This window comes from Panicum virgatum, chromosome 1N, assembly GCF_016808335.1.
Source record: "Panicum virgatum strain AP13 chromosome 1N, P.virgatum_v5, whole genome shotgun sequence".
Taxonomy (NCBI): Eukaryota; Viridiplantae; Streptophyta; class Magnoliopsida; order Poales; family Poaceae; genus Panicum; species Panicum virgatum.
Window position 1 is genome coordinate 38,434,388 of NC_053145.1, and position 21,013 is coordinate 38,455,400.

The 21,013-nt window shown below is 51.3% G+C and overlaps 1 protein-coding gene and 1 pseudogene across 1 annotated transcript; both read left to right on the plus strand.

Annotated features, from left to right (window-relative positions):
- The first annotated feature begins 2,301 nt into the window (after positions 1-2,301).
- On the plus strand, positions 2,302-14,957 carry LOC120655774 (heat stress transcription factor A-5-like). The gene is made up of 2 exons (XM_039933742.1): positions 2,302-2,644; positions 13,592-14,957. The coding sequence occupies exons 1-2, from the start codon at positions 2,414-2,416 to the stop codon at positions 14,783-14,785; spliced, it is 1,425 nt and encodes a 474-aa protein (XP_039789676.1). The 5' UTR covers positions 2,302-2,413; the 3' UTR covers positions 14,786-14,957.
- Positions 14,958-18,137: 3,180 nt separating this feature from the next.
- LOC120653504 lies at positions 18,138-19,416 on the plus strand (annotated as a pseudogene).
- Positions 19,417-21,013: the final 1,597 nt, after the last annotated feature.

Genomic DNA, 21,013 nt, shown 5'->3' on the forward strand with positions numbered 1-21,013 from the left:
CAATGAGGAAACATACATGGGCTGGGCTGTATTTCGGGTAGTTCGGGTACCGTGGCCCAATACCCGAACTACCCGTACCGTTTTAAGAACGACTTAATATGTGTGCCAGAATACTTGCACTTAAAAATAGTTAAAAAGAGTAATAAACTAATAATGCACCATATCTGTAGTATTTTCATTTGAGTTTGCAGTCAGCAGGTTGCAATTAGATAACAAAATTTTAACTGAAATCCATTGGTATTATTTATATTTAGTTTTTTTAAAAACCTGAACCGTCCGATCAACAATTAAGACTATAAATTCATCATTATATAAAATAAAACTGGAGCGTAAAAAAGATGGTTCGTACGCTAAAAACTAAAATACATCTTACATCTTCATTTAAAAGCTTGATACGTTCATTTCAGGAGAAATTGGATCATCACTTCAATTTGCATATGGCAGAATTTTTGTCAGAAAACTAAGAATTACACGAAGGCACACACTATGAGACCTACCTTAAATCCACTAATGGCCTCATAGAAAAACTCGTGCTGAAATATTTCACTCTCTGAACACACTGATTATTGAGTTGCAAGGATGAAATGATCGCATATGATATATACCAAACCACATTGGTTTTGGCGTAGCATTTATATTGCTGCTGGAAAGCTTGAAGTTAACATGCATGAAAAATTGATCTAGATATGCATAAACAAAGATCAAATTTGTAAATGGATACTACAATAATCACAGTATTATGCCTAAGAGCTATATCTGGCTGATGAGATATAAATGGATACTACAATAATCACAGTATTATGCCTAAGAGCTACAATAATCACAGTGAATTTTGGTCTAAATGTAAAAACTGAAGCAATCAATCAGGTCTGATGCAAATAAATGAGCAGCATACAATTTTGGTCTAATATGATACGGCAGTCCATACTCCTAATGACATGGATAAAACATTTGCAGATGCCAAATATATGGTGATCAAACACTTGCTAACATAAATGTGGGCCGGTCAATAGTCAATTCAGTATTCAAAGGAGGTACAGCCTTAATAAAATAGTTTGATTAGGACAAAATACAAATACACACTGTATACATAGACAGCTTAGAAGTCAGAAGACTGCTACACATGAATTGCTTTGAACTATTTTTTTTTTTTGTTTTGGTTTGCTACCACAATTTGATGCTTATATACTGCAAGTAAACATGATGGTACTGAGGCAAAGATTGGACGCGTGGGCAGTGATTCCTTGCTGAGTCACCGACGGTGCCCCTTGCATATGCCACGCCAGGTACCGTTTTTCTCATTCTTTTTTTTTTCAGATGGGCTGAGGGGTGAGCATGGTAAAACAATACACTGTACACGCGTCAGATGCCGGTTGGATTAAAACGCAGATGGACTCCCGTGGCTTGAATTCCTTCGGGCATAAGAGTGAGCATAATACTACAAGGACGCTACGTGTCCTAATTAAAATGTGTTGCTTGAGCGGGATAAGTATCCTGTAGACAATATGGAACACCGTTAAAAAATAATTTTTACCACAAGCAACTAAAAATATTGTTTTTGTCAAAGACACTATAGAAGTATAGTAATTGTGGTTGGACACTATGTCTATAATAATTATATATGAACATGAATCTAATAGAAAGCTAAGTGAAATAATTTTTTTATTCTTGCTCAAAGGTTGTCCGCACTCGTCGTACTCTAAAATCATTTTCTATAAAATATATTTCTACCTAATCATCAAAATTCTTTACTCTAAACCCTAAACTTTGTATAGAAAATCAGGCCGGCCCAGCACGGATGACAAGCCTTTGGACTGTACCTTGGCTTAAACCTCGGCACGTGGACCGATCCAGCCCGGCACGGATAAATAATCAGGAAAATCATGCTGGGCCTAATCGTGCCGGGCCGAGTCGGGTCCGGGCCGTGTCGTGCCGGGCGGCATGAATGACCAACTATACATGCAGTACAGTTCAGACTATTCATATCCATGTGGATATTAAAAACTCATCCTTATATCCGGAATATTTGAATTCGAATTGGATTGAATTCGAAAATTACTCTTATATTGGTTGGCTCGCGCAGAATTTTACATCGCGGACCCAAAGTCCAATTGTAGTGCTGACTATCACGGCCTTTGACTTCACTAGGGGCCTTCTAGAAGCTTAGCGCAATTTTTTTTTTGAAAAAACAGCTTAGCGCAAATTTGCATCCTAAACGAACAAAGAATGTGAAAAAAAGAACGAGAAAGATTTGTGAGAAATTAAACTATACCAAAACCCATTCCAACCCCTCGCAGAAAAAAAAACCCCGTTCCAACCCGCAACGACCAAGGGACTTCACCGCTCCCCCCACCAAACTCCCCTCCCTCTCGCCGCGCAACCGCACCACCACGCGCTGCCGCATCGTTGTGCCATGGAGGTCGCCGGCGCCCGCGGGTCCGGCGGCGGTGGTGGACCGGCGCCGTTCCTGCTGAAGACGTACGAGATGGTGGACGACCCGTCCAGCGACGCGGTGGTGTCGTGGAGCGACGCCTCTGACGGGAGCTTCGTGGTCTGGAACCCGCCCGAGTTCGCGGCCCGTATGCTGCCCACCTACTTCAAGCACAGCAACTTCTCCAGCTTCATCCGCCAGCTCAACACCTACGTGCGTAACGATCACCCCACCTTTCCTTTTCCTCCCTGTCCTGCCCTGCTCTGCACTTGAATATCGTCGCGTTGCTCGGGTTGGGGATATTGTGCGTTGCTGCGGTTGGGGTGGTGGGAATTTGGGCGTTAAGGTTGCGCAGGTGCGGGGGATGGCCTAGGTGGAGTTAACATGGCTTTCGCGCGGTTTCGTTTGGGAAATTTGGCGTCCAGATTTGTGCTCAGGGTACTTCTGATCCTAGGTGCCGAGATGTTTGTGCTGTTTTGGCGAATTGTTAGAATCTGTCGTATGTTGGTTTCTGTTTTCTTGTAGATTGATTGGTTGGAAACTTCGAATTGTGCCAAAATAATTGGGGTGAAACTGAAATTAAGTCACGATGGGAGTCAACATGTTCTCCGAAGTCCAAACTTCATTATGGTTTGTGTCGCCGTGTGCTGCTGTTCCAATGGAGCTTGAGGCTAAGAATTAGAGCCCATCGCATTAAGGAAGCATAATTGACTGACTTACAATTCTCATGGTTGCATTGGCAAGGAACTAGTGGTCTAGTGTCATGGTCTATCCTAATTGTTTTGGTTGAACTCTAATTTGGCGTTGCTGATATTTATTCTAGGCTTACATTTTTATTAGAGAGAATAACTGCCTTGTATTCCTCCAAACCCTAGAAGGGTGGGATATATAGTTCTTATACATGGGCCTCTAGATGGGCCTCTATACATGGGCTCAATATACACCAACACCCTCCGCAGTCTGAACTACCGGCGCAGCGGTGTTCAAGACTGGACAACAAGAAAGCTAAAACCACCCCGCAGTCTGAACTACCGACGCAGCGGTGTTTAAGACTGGACAAGAAGAAAGTACAAAGGGCAAATACCCCCCACAGCCACAACTAGCCACCGGCTACGTTGAGGCTAGAGCGAAACTCCGAGAAGGTCGAGGAGAGCAGTCCCTTGGTGAAGATGTCAGCAAACTGGGAGGTGGTCGGGACATGGAGTACCCGAACATCGCCGACGGCGACTCTGTCGCGCACGAAGTGCAGGTCGATCTCCACGTGCTTCGTCCGTTGGTGCTGGACGGGGTTGGTGGAGAGATACACGGTGCTGACGTTGTCGCAGTAGACGAGCGTGCTCTTGGCGAGCAGGCTGTGGAGCTCCGCCAAGAGCTGTCGAAGCAAGGACGCCTCCGCCACGTCGTTAGCGACAGCACGGTACTCCGCCTCAGCACTGGAGAGGGAGACAACCGGCTGCCGCTTGCACGACCAGGAGACCAGGTTGCTGCCCAGGAAGACGGCGTAGCCGGAAGTGGAGAGGCGAGTGTCCGGACAGCCAGCCCAGTCAGCGTCGGTGTAGACAACCAGCTCAGCAGAGGACGAGCGGTGAAGCACCAGGCTGAGGTCCACAGTGCCACGGACGTAACGGAGGAGACGCTTCACGCAGTAAGGTGTGACCCCCGGGGATCATGCATATGGAGACAGAACTGCTGAACAGTGTACGTGAGATCCGGTCTGGTGAAGGTGAGGTACTGCAAAGCGCCGGCCAGACTCCGGTAAGCAGTAGGATCAGCCACCGGATCACCCAGATCGCAGAAAGCTTCGCCTGAGTGTCGACAGGAGTGGAGCAGGGCTTGCAATCAGTCATCCCAGCCCGCTCCAGAATATCAAGTGCGTACTGCCGCTGGTGAAGGAGAAGACCAGACGGGCGAGGCTCCACAGTGACGCCCAAGAAGTGGTGGAGCTGACCGAGATCCTTCATAGCAAACTCCTGCTGCAGAGAGGAGATGACACTCTGAAGCACTGCTGACTGGAGGCTGTGAGCACAATGTCATCGACATAGAGCAGCAGATAAGCAGTCTCATCCCCACGGCGGTAGATGAAGAGAGACGTATCAGACTTGACCTCGGTGAACCCCAATGTCAGCAATAACGTGGCGAACCGAGAGTACCAAGCCCGAGGAGCCTGCTTCAGACCATAGAGAGACTTGTTGAGCGGCAGACCATATCCGGACGACTCGAGTCCACAAATTCCGCTGGCTGAGAGCAGTAGACAGTCTCTGACAGAGTGCCGTGAAGAAATGTATTCTTCACGTCCAGCTGGTGCACAGGCCAAGAGTGCGAAAACGCAAGCGAGAGGACCGTGCGCACAGTAGCGGGCTTCACCACTGGACTGAAGGTCTCATCATAGTCCACGCCAGGCCGCTGAGTGAACCCCCGGAGAATCCAGCGAGCCTTGTAGCGCTCCAGTGTGCCATCAGCCCGACGCTTATGCGTCCAGATCCACTTGCCTGTCACCACATTGCCACCAAACGGACGTGGCACGAGGTCCCACGTCTGGTTAGCAAGAAGAGCCGCGTACTCCTCTTCCATCGCGCAACACCAGTGAGGATCCGCCAAGACGTCGCGAACAGAGGAGGGTACCGGAGAGACCCGCGGCTCTCCCTCGGTGGGGAGAGTGTCGCGGCCTGAGATGCCATCCGCCGAGTCACCATGAAATGGATATGCCGAGGATCCCGATGGATGACTGGCGGGTGGTACACCTCCGGCTCGGCTCGAGAGGGAGTCGGAGGAGGCAGCGGCGGCGACGGCTCTGGTGTCGGCGTCGCAGGAGCCTCCGGAGCAGGAGGCGGCGCCGGTGTCGACGCCGAACGATGCCGGTACACCTGCACCGGCTCAGCGTACCGCTGCGGCGCTGGGGTTGGCGTCGAGCGACGCCGGTACACTTGCACCGGCTGAGCGTACCGTGCTGGTGCATGGGAAGGCACCGGGGCCGCGCGTGGCGCAGCGGGAGACACCGGGTCCGCGCGCGGCACGACCGGAGGTCCGGGGGCCGCGCGTGGCGCGACTGCGGGCACCAGGGCCGCACTCGGCACAGCAGGGATCACCGGAAGCGGTGCCGGTGTGCCTAGAAAACCTGCAGGAAAAGGACAGACAGGTAACAGTGGCTGAACCACCGGGTCAGTCGGAAACAGAGACTCCAGCTCGGGGTCAGGAGAAGGTGTGGAGGAGGTGGAGTAGGGGAAATCCGACTCATCAAAGACGATGTGTCGGGAGATCAGGACGCGGCGAGAGGTGAGGTCAAAGCATCGGTACTCCTTGTGGTCAGGGGAGTAATCGAGGAACACACAACGAGTCGAGCGGGGCGCCAGCTTGTGAGAAGCGGTGGCAGAGGTGTTAGTGTAACACGAACACCCGAAGACCCGAAGGTGGTCGGAGCGAGGAGGGGTACCGAAGAGAGCGTGGTGTGGAGTGGGAGCAGAAGAAGCAGTGGACGGAAGGCGGTTGAGCAGGTAGGTGGCGGTGTGGAGGCTCTCAGCCCAGAAGCGCGGGGGCAGAGAGGCCTGGATCAGAAGGGTGCGCACGACGTCGTTCGTCGTGCGAATCATCCGCTCGGCCTTGCCGTTCTGAGGAGAGGTATACGGACAAGACATACGCAGCTGAACACCCCGAGAGAGGAATAAGGAACGGGATGTGGAGTTATCGAACTCCCGCCCGTTGTCACACTGGACGGCGTTAACGGTGAGGCCGAACTGAGTGGACACCCAGGAAAAGAAGTGGAGGAGAGTGGGGAAGGTCTCAGACTTAGCACACAAAGGGAAAGTCCAAGAGTAATGAGAAAAATCATCAACAATGACCAGATAATATTTATAGCCTGACATGTTGAGTACAGGAGATGTCCACAGGTCACAGTGAATAAGATCAAAAGCATGCGCAGCATGCGAAGAAGAAGAAAACGGAAGTCTAACATGACGACCTAACTGGCACGCATGACAGAGGTGCTCAGCAGTAGCCCTAGTACATGAAACATCGGTACTACGACTGAGCTGAGCCAAAACGTCGCGACCGGGGTGACCAAGCCGGCGGTGCCAGGTGGTGGAAGAAGGCGTCACGGCAAAACCAGTAGACGAAGAAGAAGTCGAAGACGAGGCAGCGGAAGCAGGAAGCCGAAGAGTGTAAAGGGGCCCTGGGCTGTCACATCTGAGGAGCGGACGCCGAGAAGCCAAATCCTTCACAGTAAGACCAGAAGAGTTAAATTCGATAGAACATGAGTTGTCAGCAGTAAACTGGCGAATGGAAAGAAGGTTGTGAACCATTTGAGGAGCAACAAGAACATTAGGAAGACGAGGAGCAGAACCCACGGCGGTGACAGGAAGGCAAGACCCATCACCAACCTTGATAGAAGAAGAACAAGAGGTGTGGGGGTCGGACAGAAGAAAGGATACCGACATCAGGAGTGGTGTGGAAGGAGACACCCGTGTCAGCGATCCACTCGGTGCTGACCGGCGGCGTCAGTCCTATGGTGCTGAAGGACTGTGCCAGTGCGGCCTGGTCCCACCCCCCAGGCCAGGTCGGCTGCTGGCTGGGCTAAGCGGGCGGGGTCTAGTACAGCGCGGAGAGGGGAGCAGCACTGGTGAACATGGCCGCCGGCTGGAGCTGAGGACGAGGCCCCCCTCCCGGATCCTGGAACGGCCACATCGAGATGCGTCATGACCATGGGTTGCTGAAGAATGGCCAGGGCGTACCTCCAGGTGCAGGGGCAGAAGCGGGAGCCAGAGCCGGCGCGCCCGACGGCCCCCACCGGTACCGGTACCCCCAAAAGCAGGGCCGCCAATGCCACCACGTCCCCCCTCCCCCCCCCCCCGAGGACAACGTCCACGCCCCCCCCCCCCCACCGGTCTGCCCGGCGGGAGCAGCACCAAGGAGAGGTGGCAGGGGCGGCGGAGGAAGCCGGTGGAGCAGCGACAAGCGCGGTGGAGGTGGACGAGGGCGATCCGGGCGTGAGACCCCTGGTGATCTCCTCGAGAGCGAGGTCGTCCCGGACCTGCAGGAAGGAAGGGAAGGGCCTCTGGTGGGCGATCCAGCTCTTCAGGTGGTCATAGGTGCTGCTCAGGCCTCGCAGGACATTGAGCACCAAGACCCGATCGGACACCGGATCCCCGAGGTCGTGAAGAGCATCGGCCATGCCCTTCATCCGCTGGCAGTACTCCCCAACGGAGAGGTCCCCCTGCACGAAGGTGCGGAAGGTGGCGTCGAGCTGGAGGGCGCGGTACTCGGCGTTGCCGAGGAACTGCCCCTCGAGCGCCACCCAGGCCTACCGCGCGGTGCCGCCGTGGGTCCTGACGAGGTCCTGAAGATCTAGGGAGATGGACCCGAAGATCTAGGACATGGCGACGCTGTCGAGGCGCAGCCACGCGTGTCGAGGAGGATGTGGTCGTCGAGGGCGTAGCGGCGGAGGGCGAGCAAGACCTGGTCCCGCAAGCGTCTGTAGGAGGAGGACGTCGGGTCGAGGAAGACGGTGACCAGGCCCTGATGTTCTGGACGCCGGCGGCCTGGAGGTGGAGCTGGGCGACCATGGGGTCGGTCGGGTCGTACCGGGCTCCAGATCTAGCTGGCGGGGCCTGACGGGAGGAGGAGGCGCCGGGCTCGGGGACGACGGGCTGGCCGGAGGAGACGCGGAGGAAGCGCTCCGCCTCGGTGACCCGGAGAGCGGAGGCGTCGGCCGCGGCGCGCTCGCGCTCCCAGGCAAGAGCAGCCACGCGGAGCCGCTCCTGGGCCGCCGAAGCCTCCGACTTGGCGGCGAGGAGGGCCGTGGCGAGAGTGGCGTCGGCCTGTTGCCCGCGCAGGGCGGCTGCGGAGAGTGGCGCATCCGTGGGCGACGTCCCGAGCCCGGTTTACGCGGCATCAGGCGCGGTGTCGGCGGCGGGCTGCTTGCCTGCGGCGACATCGGCGTGGTGGGACTTAGCGGCGGCGGCGGGATCCTGTAGTAGCGGCAGCGCAGCCTGCATGGCGGCCGGATCGGCGCCCGCGGCCTGCAGCAGCTGTGCCGCGGCCCGCAGGACGGCCGGATCGACGGCGGCGGCGCGGTGGGCGGCTGCAGCAGCGGCGGCTTCGGGCGCCAGTCCGGGCTGCACCTGCCGGGGCCCGGGCGGCACCTGCGCGGGCGGCGCCCCCTGCAGGAGGCCCTGTACGGGCGGAAGTGGCAGCCCCTGCAGGGGATCCTGCACAGGCAGGAGCGGCGCTCGCTGCAGGGGACCCGGCGGCGGATCTGCAGCAGCGGCGCCCGCTGGGCCCTCCGGGGCTGGTCCGAGGAGGACCAGGGCGGCAGTAGGAGTGTGCGCCCCCGGAGAGGACGAGGCGACGGCAGCAGGGGTACCGGCGGCAGCTGCAGAGGAGGACCAAGCTGGGGTGCGCGCGCCCGGAAAGGACCATGCGGCGGCAGCAGGGGCCCCGACGGCCAGCTCCGCGCCAGCTGCAGAGGACCAGGCGGATCCGGCGGCGGCGGCAGAGGAGGAGGGGAGGGGAGGGAAGAAGGAAAGAGCAGGGGGCGCCGGCGGCCGACCATGCCTGCCGGCGGCGGCGGCTGGGAGGTGGGGAGGGAGGAGCTCTGTTACGCGGATACTCCTAGGGGGTGGCGTATCCGTATCCTATATGTTTCGGATACGGATATGCCCCGGATACGCCTCGGATACGTTTCCAGGCGTATCCTGAAAATGCAGATACGTTTTGTGTTGGATACGTGTATCCGACACGTTTGGGACAGATTAGATACGGCCCAAAGCACTAGTCAGCCCAATTAGCCCACCCAGACTAGATTTTAGACTACTGCTACCCCCTCCGTGACTGAATAGCAGCCGCCACAATCCTTGAGTCCTCGTGCTCCCGTTCCTCCCTCACGCCCGACCTCTTGTCGCCCTCTAGATCCGGTGGCCGCCGGCCGCCAGCGAGCTCCTTCCCCGGCAAAAATCGGTCGCCGGCGAGGCCCTCCCTTCAAAACAAGTAAGTTATTCCCTGAACAGCCACCCCTCTCCATGTTTTGCTGTGAACTGAAGCCCCCCTTCTTCTTTCTTTTGCTGTGAACAGCCTAAAGATGTGTCATTGCTAGTACCAACACAACTGTTGGTTTCAGCATGATATTTATATATAATTATTAATTATTCTAGCTGTATCCCCGTATTGGTGTTTTTTGGGAAAGTGCGTATCCGCGCATCCGATACGTATCGTATCCGATACCCGTACCGGTATCCGTGTAAAATAGGGGAGGAGAGAGGAGGGATCCCTAACCCTAGGCTACTGATACCATATTGGAGAGAATAATTGCCTTGTATTCCTCCAAACCCTAGAAGGGTGGGATATATAGTTCCTATACATGGGCCTCTAGATGGGCCTCTATACATGAGCTCAATATACACCAACAATTTTCAATACTAGTTCGGAATTAGTGGAATTGGGACTAGTATAAAAGAGCTCTTTTAATTTTTATGTACTACTTAGGATCGGTAGATGTGGATTCCAGTGTCCACAATGCAGTAAATGGTGTTCTCTAGCAATCTGTAAGACAGTTCTGGGTCCACACCTTGCAGCAGTTTGGGCTGCAAACCTTGGCGCCACAGTTGGATGATCACTGCTTTATTCATTGGTGGGGGGAACTAGCAGCAGGTTCTCGGGTCAGGTTCAAAAGGGAATCAATTCCATCATTATTCTAGGATCTTGGTTAGTGTGGAAGCACAGGAATTACTGTGTGTTTGATGGAAGAACTCCTAATTTATCCCGGGTCATGGTAGCCTTTAGAGAAGAGGTCCAACTGTGGTCTGTAGCTGGGGCTCGAGGAGTTTCTTATCTCCTTGCCCTAGCTCCCACCTCCTAATTGCCCTGTGCAGGTGGTCTGGTTCTTTAAGTGTCTAGTGTGTCTAAGAGAGTGTGTTCTTCCTAGGGTGTGTTACAGATCCTTTATCCCTGTAACATTTTTGTTTTGGGGCTCTTTCCCCCCTTTTTCTTTCTTCTTGATATATTGATGCGCAGCTCTCCTGCGCATTCGAGAAAAAAAAAGCTTGATTTGTAGCCTCAATATTCACCTTTCAAGTTTCAACAATAACAAGAGCATTTGTTTTCCAAAATACTCCAAACTTTCTATGGTAGTGAATTTTTTTAGGGAATTTGGTGTTCTTGCCCATGTCTCAATCTCTAATGGTGATTTTACCCTCATTTTTTGATTTGTGCGATTTTACCCCTACTTTATGGAAACGAAGGCTCCGTTTGCCCCTCCTTTTCACACCGTTAGGTATATGTCCAGTAAAACAATTAAAATAAATTAGAGAAAAATTGAGGGCACTAAAAGACGTTCATACCCTTAACTCTATCTTGTCTCCCTTCCCATTCCACAGATTTAGTTTTGGAATCTTGGATCCTCTTCCTAACCCTAGGAGACAAAGGCGCCGGATCTGCGCGAGAGCGAGCAGGGGCAAAGCCAGGCCGGCGCGCGACAAGGGAGGCACAGGCCGGCGCGAGCGTGAGGCCCTTCCTCGCGGGCGTGAGCGCTGCGCCAGGCCGGCGCGCGCGCGTGTGGACGCTGAAGCAAGCACACGGCAGGGCGGCAGCAGCAGGCAGTAGCAGGCGGAGCGGCAGCAGCAGGGTTGAGCAGCGGCAGCAAGGCGGCAGGCAGTAGCAGGCGGAGCGGCGGCAGCAGGGTTGAGTGGCGGCAGCAAGGCAGCAGGCAGCAGCTGGGCGGTAGTAGGCAGGGCGCTAGGGGCCTGATTGGTTGCTTGCATATCCCGTGGCCAGGCTCCGTGGATGCAGGAAAGGTCTGATTGGTTGCTTGTGTTGATGCCGGAGCCAGGCTGCGTGGGTGCAAAAAGGAGGCCAGAGCCTGGCTCACGCGGTGCAGGGAAGCGCGCCGGGCCAAGTGTTCAGTGAGGGAAATTGGATCAGCTGATGGCTAGACACGGGCAACCAATCATACTCTGCACCTGGCCTGGCTGCCTCGGCACAGGCAAGCAAACAAAAGGCTGCTGTATCTAGCGGACCTGGCCAACACGGGCCTGCATGCAAGATGCGAGCCAGGCTACGATCATACACAAACCAATCACGCCCTAGATGCGCCATCGACATTGATGGTGTGCTAAGGAGTACTAATCAATAAGATGTTACTGTGATAGCCAAGTAACTGATCAAAGAAAAAGCTTGTATTGAACAAATTGGAAGTGTCCCGGTGCAAACATGCCCATGTTAAACAAATTGAACAAAAAATTGGTTTGAATTTGCTAAAGAAAGGTCATTTCAGAGCTGTCAAAATGTTGTTCTATTCAAAACAAAGGTAAATCACCAAATTGAAATAATAGTAAGGGCAAATTGGTCTTTTCAAATCAACTTTAACACTGTTACCTGTCTTTCACGGAATAGGGGCAAACTCTATCTTCGTTTTCAAAAAGTAGGGGTAAATTCGCAAAGTTCAAAAAATAAGGGTAAAATCATCATTTCACTTCGAAATAGGGGCAAGAACGCCAAAGCCCCATTTTTTTATTACACCGTCTAAATAGTAATTTTGTTTGTGCAAGCAATTGGAAAGGTCAAGGTCAAACTTAGGCCTAATACGTTCTCATTCATAATGAAAATGCACTATGTCATACCTTCCAGAATTACTAAATAAACATTCAGCAAACTGAAAATTTCTTTCTGGGTGTAGGTATTGCTGATAAGATTGGTTTGAGTAGTGAAATCTTATCTTTATGTGTAAGTGTGGATAGTAAACCCTTCCTCCCTCTTATGTAGAGATAGGGCCACTGGTTCCTCTGCCCCATTTGAGGTTTAGTGGATACTACTCATTGCATGGATCTTAACCGACAGCCCAAATGTAGAGGAACCAGTATAGCTTAATTGGTCCTCTAGCCCTCCCTAGAAATAGGGCTACTGGTTCCTCTAGCCCATTGACAATGACTATGCGACTTGATTTGACATTCACCTGTATTTGCGGATAATCATTCTGTTTTTTCAGATGAAAAGCAGATCATCTTTTGTAATATCTGAATTAGACTTAGTTCTGGTGCTGATTGCTGTGCTCATTATTTGAGATGAATGAGGGAGCCTTGTGGCATGAGTAATCTGAGATATTAAAAACATAAAAATTACCTAGTTTGTGAATGCAGCTGAAATAGTTAGGTGTTTAGAACTTTAGATTCAGACTTCAGCTCCTGTGGTCTCCTGGAATGGATCAAGCTTGATGTTGGTGATCTGAAATCCAAGGAAAATCCATGATCTGTTGAGTATTTCTCGACCAAGTTCATTTAATGATTCCACTTTTGAATTTCTTTTTTGATTAATGTAATTTGTAGTTAAGTTTAGTAATTGCATATTTGCATTTAAATCCTATGTTCGAGCATCTAATTTGTTGTTATTTCTATTGTTGATTTAGGAATGTAGTTCACACCTCTATGTGGTATATGAGCCCAAGTTTTTTTTTTTTGGCTCATATGAATCCCTTTGAGGATGTGAAAGGACAGATTTGTTCTTAGCAGTTATAAATAAGTGGCTATATCTATATGGAATCGGGGATTTTAAGTTCGGTTTCAGCAATTTCTAGACCTTGATGGAGCTGGGAAACTGCTGACAGCTATCAGGTTACAGGTCCAATCTTTGTGAAATTCTGGTGTCCTGTCATTTTCTTTTGTTCTTGAAGCAAAAAATATCTTGGGAATATGGTTCAAAAGAAAAAAAGAAGAAATAATTGCTATACTTCCGCTGCTCTTTTCTGCTCTAGATATCCTCCCAGGATTCCATGTTCCCTGTGTTTATTGTTGGGATTTGAAACCTTGTTTGAACTTGCATTTGCTGGTCTGTTGAATGGGCCCTATAGATTTGAGCAAATAGTAGTCTTACGTGTAGAGGTTACTGTAGAAAACTGTCATTTTTTTCTCTTCTTGTGAGACAGCAAATGTTTCTTTACTAATATTTTTCATCTAACTCTTTTGGTTGCTTGTTGCAATCCTTGTAAAACTTTGATCACATCAATATGCTATTGTGGGGTGCTTGCTTTTATGCAGTGGGATTCTTGTTGACCTGTAACAATATTATTCGTGTAGAAAAAAAAATCCAGTTTTTGTTGTTTAGTTGCATCCCAATGAAATGATATTACTGTTTGATTCCACTACACTAATGGAAATTCACTAAGAAGTGTCGATGTTGCAGGGCTTTCGCAAAATTGACCCGGAGCGCTGGGAATTTGCTAACGAGTACTTTGTCAAGGGACAGAAGCACCTGCTGAAGAATATCCATAGGCGAAAGCCCATCCACAGCCATAGCCATCAACCTGGTGCCCTGCCTGACAATGAGCGTGCGTTATTTGAGGATGAGATTGACCGGCTTTCACGGGAGAAAGCTGCCCTTCAGGCTGACCTCTGGAAGTTCAATGAGCAGCAGTCAGGGGCCGTGAGCCAGATTGAATATCTTGAGCAGCGGGTGCTCGACATGGAGCAACGGCAGGTCAAGATGCTCAGCTTCCTGCAGCAGGCTAGCAGGAACCCTCAGTTTGTCAGCAAGCTCGCTAAGATGGCAGAGACCTCCCCGATCTTCGCAGACGCATTTCACAAGAAGCGAAGGCTACCTGGGCTGGAATACAGCGCCGAGGCCGCTGAAACTACCAGTAGCTTTTATGATGACCACAGCAGCACCTCCAGGCAAGAATTGGGCAACGTTTTGAACCAGCACTTCTCCGACAAGCTGAAGCTGGGGCTTTGTCCGGCGATGACCGAGAGCAACCTCGTCACCCTGAGTGCCCAAAGCTCGCACGAAGATAACGGGAGTCCTCACGGCAAGCATCCAGATTGCGAGAGACCGGGCGTGGAGTGCCTCCCGCTGGTTCCACAGATGATGGAGCTCTCTGACACCGGGACATCCATCTGCCCCTCGAAGGGGCAGAGCGTGAGCTTCGCCGCAGCCGCGAACAACGACGGGCTCCTGCCGTGCCACCTCAACCTCACCCTCGCGTCGTGCTCGATGGACGTCAACAGAAGCCAAACCTCCGACGCGAATGGGAACGCTATGGAAGAGGAGGACGGCCCAGCGGAGGCGACCACTACAGCCACCATGGAGGAAGACGACGGCATCGACAGACGCCAGGGTGATACCCAGCCCAAGGTTTCAGGCGACTCAGCCACTGCAGCGGACACGACGGCGCCGCCACATGGGGGCAGCCAACAAGCTCCCCCTCACGAAGAAGCTGCAGCTCCCCCTGTTGTGGCGAACGACAAGTTCTGGGAGCAGTTCCTGACGGAGAGGCCGGGGTGCACGGAAGCCGAGGAAGCAAGCTCTACGCTGAGGAGGGAAGATCCGTACGAGGACACGAGGAGTGACAGGAGAGATATGCGTCAGCTGAAGCTCTGACCTTCAGGTTAGCACGATCACTTTCCTTTCCCAGATGGGATGCATATGCACAGTGTTATGAACTGCGTATGTATGTAGTGTGATTGTACGCAGCATCACAGGGAGTAGTACATATTACCACAGGAGACCAGCAGTTAATATAAGTATATAATGGCGGTTTGTGCATTGTTTACGGATTTTTGGCTCTGTTGTGAATGTGATTGATGATAAAGACCCGCCAATTGGCTCGCATAGAGCGCGATCTACGCACACAGCATTGAGAGAAACGGACCTCTGTTTCGGGGATTTTATCCCAACGGCTCCCTTTCCCTGTGCCGTAACCTTCACGGTGGGGCTGGTTGATCCGGGTCCAATTTGGTTTGGGCAGTAGCACACGTAGCACAAATTTTGATCAATAATTAAGGGTACTAAATAAAGATGGTTTACAAAACTACTCTCTCCGTTCCAAATTATAAGTCATTCTAAGAATTTTGGAGAGTCAAATCATTTCAAAGTTTGACCAAAATTATAGAGAGAAACAAAAAGATTTATGACATCTAATAGGTATACTATAAAAATATAACTAACAAAGAATCTAATGATACTTAATTGATATCGTAAATGTTATTATCTTGTTGTATAAATTTGGTCAAATTTGAAAAATTTTGACTTTCTAAAATTCTTGGAATGACTTATAATTTGGAACGGATGGAGTAACTTCAGAATCCTTCACTATTTCGCGAGACGAATCTAATGAGACTTTTGATCGCCATGCACACAAGATTTTTTTTGTAGCGCAAGTAACGCAAGGAAAACAAACAGCCCCGGTAACCGGTGACTGTACCAGAGGGCGATATCTTTTTTGAGTTAATTTATTGAATGCCATTGAAATTTTCGCCAATCCCTTGAATGCCACTAAATGGTATTGAATGAATTTTTTGTGTCTATGACATGTGGGGTCAATAGCAATCAAGGAATTGACTAAAATTTTAATGGCATCGAGGGAATTGGCTCTCATCTTCTTTCCAAGAGAGAGAGATGGCCCTGGCTTGTGGCAACCATCGCCCGTCCGATCGGGACACGTCACTAGAAAGTAGGCATCCCCGGGAACGTTTCTTGCATTCCACGTCAGGTCCCTGAGAGCCGTGTGCATATGCAAGATTGTTAGGATTGGCCGATCAGCGTATAGATGATAGGCCTCGTTTAGAGCTGCTAGAGCAGCTTCTCCGTTGAATATAAAAGAAGTTCTGCTAAATAATTTTGCTGAGGGAAGTGATTTTATATTAATTTTGTAGAGTAATTCTCTAAAACAAACTAAGAAGCTGGGAGCTAAAAAAAAGTTTCTCTGAATTCACTTCTTACACTGGCCGGGCTTGTTTTTCACAAATTAATCTTAGATAATCATAAAGAATCACTTTTCAGCTAGTGAATCACTTCTGTTAGAGAATCAATTTCCATAGAGAATCAAAAATGAGTTGGAGCTCTACCAAAATAGCTCATCACAAACTTTTTTTCTTTTTAAAGAGAAGTGATAAATTAACCGCATATATATGTAGTACATTGTATTGATAGAGAAGATGAAACATACAAAACAATCATTATAACACATAGACCCCAATTAAAAAAATCGCTGCACCTAAATTAAAGACGGTCGATGTTAGAGTATCTCCAGCAGTCCCCAATCTCCAATCCAACTATCATATTGGGAGAGTTGATAAGAAAATAGTGCTCCAGCAGTCTCCCTAAATCTTTCATTTTCCCCAATAGTTATTGGGACAACCCAATAATTCACCTCAATTCTCCCTAAATAAAGGGAGAGTTGTGACTCTCCCAATAAGATAGTTGGATTGGAATGAAGTTATTGGGAAACTGCAAAAACAATTCCCCCAATAATCCTAAAGTTGCTATTGGGATATCTCCCAATATTAATTATTGAGAAATAATTATTGAGAGACTGCTAGAGATGTTATTAGATTACCTTGAGCATGACTACCATGAAAACGGTTTCGTACTAAATTCTACCCTCGAACCCACTCGTTAGTGGGACGAGTCCCATGACCCATGCAATATGGACCGCCTCCGGCCAAGTCACGACACCAAGCCGCCGCATGGAAGTTGCTTGGACTTGTTTTGGAGATCTCACAAGGATTCACATTGTGCAGGACTCACATAAAAGATTCCGTTTGGTTTTGCATAGCCAAGCATGCGCTGCTTCGAACAGAGCCCTCCAAACGAGATCAGATAGGGTCGTCGTTCTTTCAGCTTGTGACAACAACAACAACAAAACAAAATATTAAATCATAGAATCTTATAGCTGCAAGACGGACACCATCAGATATTCATCCAATGGTGTTCGAATCCAACTTCCACAAAAGGAGGGCCAAACCTAGATAACGCATCTCGGATAGTATCAAAGACAGAATCTAGCTTCTCTCAGGTTCTAAGAGTCCTTTACCTAGGTACTCTTATGTTAAGTATCACTTACATCTATATTCCTGAAAACAGAATTCGCATCTCTATATCCTCACGTTTAGTTTTATTTACTTCTATATCCTTCCGTCTATGTTCGGTTAAGATTTAACGGTAGAAAAGCCTTGATAGGTTAGGTTGGACCTATCAATGGAAATGACCATTTTACCCCTGACATCCATTACTAGCTCCTACTTTCTCTCTCGCGTGTCGCACAGGAAAGCCACCGCCGGCCGCTGCCCTCCCCTAACCCTAGCAATCCGTGCCGCACGCCGCCGTAGGGAGCCGCCGCCGGCCGCTGGGAGCGCCCGCCGGGGGCCGCGCGCGGGGGAGCGCCCGCCGCCGCACCAGCAGCCTTGCGAGGCCGCCGCACCAGCAGCCTTGGGGGGCCGCGCCAGCACCCTTGGGGGCCGCCCCCAGCAGCTGCACGGCGTGGGCGCGGGGCTCGCCCCATCTTGTTGCTGGACGCGCGGGGAGGCCGCGCCAGCAGCCGCGGGCCTGCCCTATCCTGCTGCTGCTGCACGCGCAGCGCACGGGAGGCCGCGCCAGCGCCTTGGTTTGCAAGTGTGTTGTTTGTGCCTCTGCTTGCTGCCTGCACACGTTATTCCCCGGATCTGCCAATAGGTCATTGCCTGCAGCGATTGAATGCACTTCTTTCTTCAGTGTTTGAGCTCAATGCAAGCAGTTGGTCAGAAAACTTCACCTGTGCTGTACCTGTACATGATGTAGAAGACATTTTTCATCCCTTTCCAGTTAATGGAAAATTATTGAATTTGATTTTTCCGGGGTTTTTACATTTTTACCATTATAATGAATTGCACTCATCAGATTATCACTATTATGATGCCACCTACATCTATACCATAAGAGAGAAGTTTGACTTACAAATTTACCACATTTGAGGATGCGGCAGCCACGAGACCGGTCCACGCTGGTGCTGAGTCAGCAGACACCGACGCCGTTCGGTCCCGTTACTGCAAGCTGGGCCCGGTTGACGCCGCCGCCGCTAACCCTATCCGGCCGAATCGATCCCCGCCTCTCCTCCCACTTCCTTCCGCCGCATTCTTCTTCTTCCTCCTCTTGCCGCGCTGCTCCTTCTGGCCTGCTCGACCACCCCTTCCTCCCCACGCTCTACACTTACTTCGAGACCGACAAGTTCTACTGCCTTGTCATGGAGTACTGCAGCGGCGGCAACCTCCACTCGCTCCGCCAGAAGCAGCCCGGCAAGCACTTCTCCGAGCCCGCCGCCAGGTTCTACGTCGCCGAGGTGCTGCTCGCCATGGAGTACCTGCACATGCTGGGGATCGTGTACAGGGACCTCAAGCCGGAGAACGTGCTGGTCCGGGACGACGGCCACATCATGCTCTCCGACTTCGACCTCTCGCTGCGCTGGAGCGTGTGCCCGACGCTGGTCAAGTCGTCGTCGGTGCATTCCACGGGGAGCGGCGGCGGCGGCGGCAGCGGGAGCGGAGGCGGCGGCAGGGGCGGGGCGGACGCCACGGACGGCGAGGTCCTCACCGGTCACCGCCAACCAGGGGTGCATCCAGCCGTCGTCCTTCTTCCCGCGCATCCTGCCGCGGCGCAGCCGGAAGCTGTCCCGGAGCGAGCTGGGGCTCGGCGGGCCGCCGGCGGTGGAGTTCAACGCGGAGCCGAAGGACGCGCGGTCCATGTCCTTCGTCGGCACGCACGAGTACCTGGCGCCAGAGATCATCCGCGGCGAGGGCCACGGCAGCGCCGTCGACTGGTGGACGCTCGGCATCTTCCTCTACGAGCTGCTGCACGGCTGCACGCCCTTCAAGGGCGCCGGCAACCGCGCCACGCTCTGCAACGTCATCGAGCAGCCGCTCCGGTTCCCCTCCGACGCTGCCGGTGGCGGGCCGCCCACCAGCTCAGTCGCCAAGGACCTCAAACGCGTCCTGCTCGTCAAGGAGCCCCAAAAGCGGATCGCCTTCACCAGGGGCGCCACTGAGATCAAGCAGCACCCCTTCTTCGACGGCGTCAACTGGGCGCTCGTGAGGAGCATGACACCGCCGTCGGTGCCGGAGCCGGTGGACTTCCGGCAGTACGGAGCCGGCAAGGAGAAGGAGCCAGCTGAGGCGGCGGCGTCGGCCGAGGCAGTGCCGCCCGGTCACACCGCAAAGTCGAACTCCAGCGACTCTTACACGGATTTTGAGTACTTCTAGCCTAGGACGTACTGATGGTCGACATGCATATTCTGATGACTTCTGTACAAGGTTAGATTATCTTGATTGATCGAGGGATCATATAATGGTAGTGAATGCTGACAAAGTGCAATTGAGTACCACATGTCTTGCGCGCAGTAACGGGGCCGAACGGCGTCGGTGTCTGCTGACTCAGCGCCAGCGTGGACCGGTCTCGTGGCTGCCACATCCTCAAATGTGGTAAATTTGTAAGTCAAACTTCTCTCTTATGGTATAGATGTAGGTGGCATCATAATAGTGATAATCTGATGAGTGCAATTCGTTATAATGGTAAAAATGTAAAAACCCCGATTTTTCCTGGACATACCTTTCAAACTTGATACTTGCACTACACAAATGTGTTCAATCGAATTTTAAGCCGTGAAACCGTGCTCATGCTGTCATATGACGCAACTATGCTATGCACAGTAGCTCATCCCGCCTATCAGGACACGGATAGCGTGGTCTAATTCACCGCGGCGGCCATATTGCTGTCTTTTATTTGTGAAATCAAATGTTCTTTCTAAATTGGCATGCCCTATTTCTTTTTTAAATTGGTGTGTGCGTACTGTCATTGCTAAATGAAATATGGTGTGTGGCTCCCTGTTGTAGTTCTTGTAAATTCTATTTATTTATTTACATTGCCCTACTGCTGTTATATTTCAAATTTAAAAAAATTACTCAATTTCTACATGTTAAAGACCCACCACTCCTCGGGCTGTCGATTGGCCAAAAAAAATTTACGTCATCCGATTGCAAATCTACAGTTCCTGTTTCACCCCTCCCGTCGTTCACTGTTATGGTAAAAAAATATCTCCACTTCCAGACCTTTCTTCTTGGGTTTTTGATTCCTGCCATTACAATTCTTCAACTTCGGAGAAATGCTATTCGATAGGTATCCGCGAAACGGAATCCAGTGGTGGAGATGAACCAAGGGTCCACATCAGGATAGCGGGTGCTCCTTGCTATGAAGATCATCAGGTCGCACCGAAGAGTGCCCTTGGAGTCATACTCCCGGTAAAGAAACTCTGGCGGATCCACAACTCCAATGCGTTCCAGGCTGAGTATCAACAACTTAGGAAGGCCGGGCTCTGCGAAACAGATTCCGCCGATCCATCCATTGTCAGCCATCTGGAACAGGGCAAGAACCAAGGGTAAGTATTTGTGTGAGGAAAGGATTAAGGATAGAAAAGCCCTAAGGTGAAAGGTCCTGAAAACGGGTTTCGCTCCTAGGGTCACGTCCTACGGCCAACCTACGGCTCTGATACCACCTGAAGCGTCCCCTCATAAGAGAGGACTTAAATGTGATACAAAGCACTAGTCCCAGGAGGCTGATGCCACATTTATTACATCAGATGGTTCAAAACCGTACAAACCTTGGAGGACACTTGATACAGATGATGATAATAATTAACCAGGCTACGACATAACACCAGACCGCGAACCACATAGGGTCTACTACGGGCTCAGAGTACTGCGACAGCGGAGGCATCTCGACAGGGCCGGTTCCACAGGCAAGGTTGGGTGTAGAACGATAACCCTACTCGGCGTCGTCTGGTACGAAGTCCGGGTCTTCTTC